Genomic DNA, 2522 nt, shown 5'->3' on the forward strand with positions numbered 1-2522 from the left:
CTGATCTCCTCCGGGAGCTTGTTCCACCAGGTAGGGGCCGCCACTGAGAAGGATCTGGCCCTGGTCGCAGCAAGCTTTGCCTCCCAGGGGCCTGGAATCACCAGGCGGTGTTGGGTCCCCGACTGAAGTGCTCTTGGAGGCAATGTTCCCTCTAAGCTGTGGAGTCTTGTGAGCAAAAATTCTACTTTGTGAGCTACTAGCATTAAAGTTGTGAGTGAGCAATTTGGCTACTCCATAAATCAGTTTGCTCTGGAGCCATCCTTCCTGAGCTCAGACAAAAATGTGTGAGCTGGAGGCTAAAAAACTGTGAGCTAGCTCACACTAACTCAGTTTAGAGGGAACACTTCTTGGAGGTATATGTGGGGAAAGGCGGTCCCTCAGGTAAGTCGGACCCTGGCCATATAGGGCTTTAAAGGTGAGTACCAGCACTTTGAAGCGGATCCGGTATGCTATTGGCAGCCAGTGCAGCGCTTTCAACCCAGGCCGCATGTGCTCCCACTTGGGGAGGCCCATCAACAGCATGGCCGCCGCATTCTGCACTAGCTGCAGCTTCCGGATCTGCAACAAAGGCAGCCCCATGTAGAGAGCGTTACAGTAGTCCAGCCTTGAGGTGACCGTCGCATGGATCACTGTAGCCAGGTCATCACGGTCGAGGAAGGGAACACACTGCCGAACCTGCCTAAGATGGTAAAATGCAGATCTGGCAGCCACCTGGGCCTCCATAGTTAGGGAGGGATCCAGGAGCACTCCCAAACTTCTAACCTCCGACGATGGGACCAGAGGCACCCCATCGAAGGTCGGGAGAGGGAGCCCCAACCCCGGATCGTTCCGGCTCAGGCACAGGACCTCCGTCTTCGCAGGGTTTAGTTTCAGCCGGCTCAGCCTGAGCCACCCAGCCACAGCCCCGGTTCAGATCTTCTGGGTCGGAGGCCACCTGGCCGCCCAACATCAGATAGAGCTGGGTGTCATCTGCATATTGGCGATAACCCAGCCCATACCTCCAGGCAATCTGGGCGATTGCTTTCTTTCTCTGCTCCACCCCACCCCCGAAGCCTACCCAGAGATGGGAACACTGGCTGGGGAAGGGAAGACTGATTGGGGAGGCATGCCTCCCCTTCGCTTCCCCAGCCACCCTGCCAGGAACCACATAGCATGTGTGGAAGCTCCTGAGTACCAGCACTGAGTACCAGCTTCTGAGTACCAGCACAGTTTGGTCACCCCTGATCTATCTCAATAAAAAGGAGTATGGAATAGCTACAGCATTTTCCCCATGGTCCAAAGAGCAGACTGGAAGTGGATATAGGAAGGAAAAGGTACAACCAGGGCTATTTTTGGGCAGGAACGCACAGGAACGGAGTTCCGGCTGGCTCCCAAGTTGGCCACGCCCGGCAGGAACTCATTAGCATAACAGGCCACACCCAACAGCAGAAACTCATTAGGATTGGCTACGTTAGGGGTGTGTGGCCTAACATGCAAAGGGGTTCCTGCTACAAAAAAAGGCCCTGGGTTTTGAAAACAAACAAGGTAAACAGAATAAGAGGCAAAAGGTGGGTGTGGCTGGATAACCACCCTTCTGGTAACATGGGGGTGCGGCCTAATGTGCTAATGAGCTGTGCTGTCAGGGTTGTGGCCTAATATGCTAATGAGTTTCTGCGGTTGGGTGTGGCCTATTATGCTAATGAGTTCCTGCTGGGCTTTTTCTACAAAAAGAGCCCTGGTACCGTACAACTAAGTTGCAATGTACTCATGCTGATAGACGCTGAAGTGATGGAACAGTCACCCCTAAAGTGGTCATGGTTGTAGAACAAAGGTGTTACAGATTTGTGCAAATGCACCCTCTTAATTGCTTCCCTGTTTTATTCTTGTTTCACAGGCCATGACTGCTGCGAGACAGTGAAAGTTTCTCTGTGTGCTGCCAAGCAAGGCTTCCCTGTTCTAGTGGTGGCTGAAGGCAGCTTCCAGTTCGTTCAGGATGAAGCTTACGATGCTGCTCAATTCTTAGCAACCTGTGCGGGCAACCAGCAAGCTCTGAACTTCACAAGGTTCCTGGACCGGTCCAGACCACCCTCTGGAGATGTGGAATTCCTCGATGAGAAAGTGGCCTTGGCTTTCCGTCACCTGAAGTTACCAACAGGATGGAATGTACTGGGGGCAGATCATAATCTAAATGGTAAGATTTGGTTGGTAGGCCAGTGTTTGTTGATTATATTTGATGGTATTGAGCCTCATGTTTAGCAGAGAGGGTAGCTGCAGGGATAGCCTAATCAATCTGGTGGTGGTAGTAGAAAAGAGCAAGAGTCCAGTCCAGCAGCACCTTAAAAACCAACAAAGTTTGTGTCAGGGTAGGAGCTTTTGTCCTGGTATCTGAAGAAGTGAGCTGTGGCCAGGGGTCGTTTCGTAGAAAAAGAGCTAGGGGAACTCATTAGCATAACTCATTAGCATATGCCACACCCCCTGACATCACCGAAAGTGTGTCATGAGGCCACACCCCCTGCCATCACCGGAAGTGTGTCATAAGGCCA

General features: G+C 52.2%; 1 protein-coding gene across 1 annotated transcript in view; it reads left to right on the forward strand.

Moving 5' to 3' along the window:
- LOC107116551 (A-kinase anchor protein 13-like) overlaps positions 1-2522 on the forward strand; it is a gene marked incomplete at its 5' end in the record, with an annotated part of 206382 nt that overhangs the window by 24501 nt on the left and 179359 nt on the right. The window contains one exon of the mRNA XM_015418487.1: positions 1874-2170. Coding sequence (XP_015273973.1) covers positions 1874-2170 — 297 coding nt within the window. The remainder of the gene's footprint in view (positions 1-1873; positions 2171-2522) is intronic.

The sequence above is a fragment of the Gekko japonicus genome, unplaced genomic scaffold (genome assembly GCF_001447785.1).
Source record: "Gekko japonicus isolate JY-2015 unplaced genomic scaffold, Gekko_japonicus_V1.1 scaffold224, whole genome shotgun sequence".
Lineage (NCBI taxonomy): Eukaryota > Metazoa > Chordata > Lepidosauria > Squamata > Gekkonidae > Gekko > Gekko japonicus.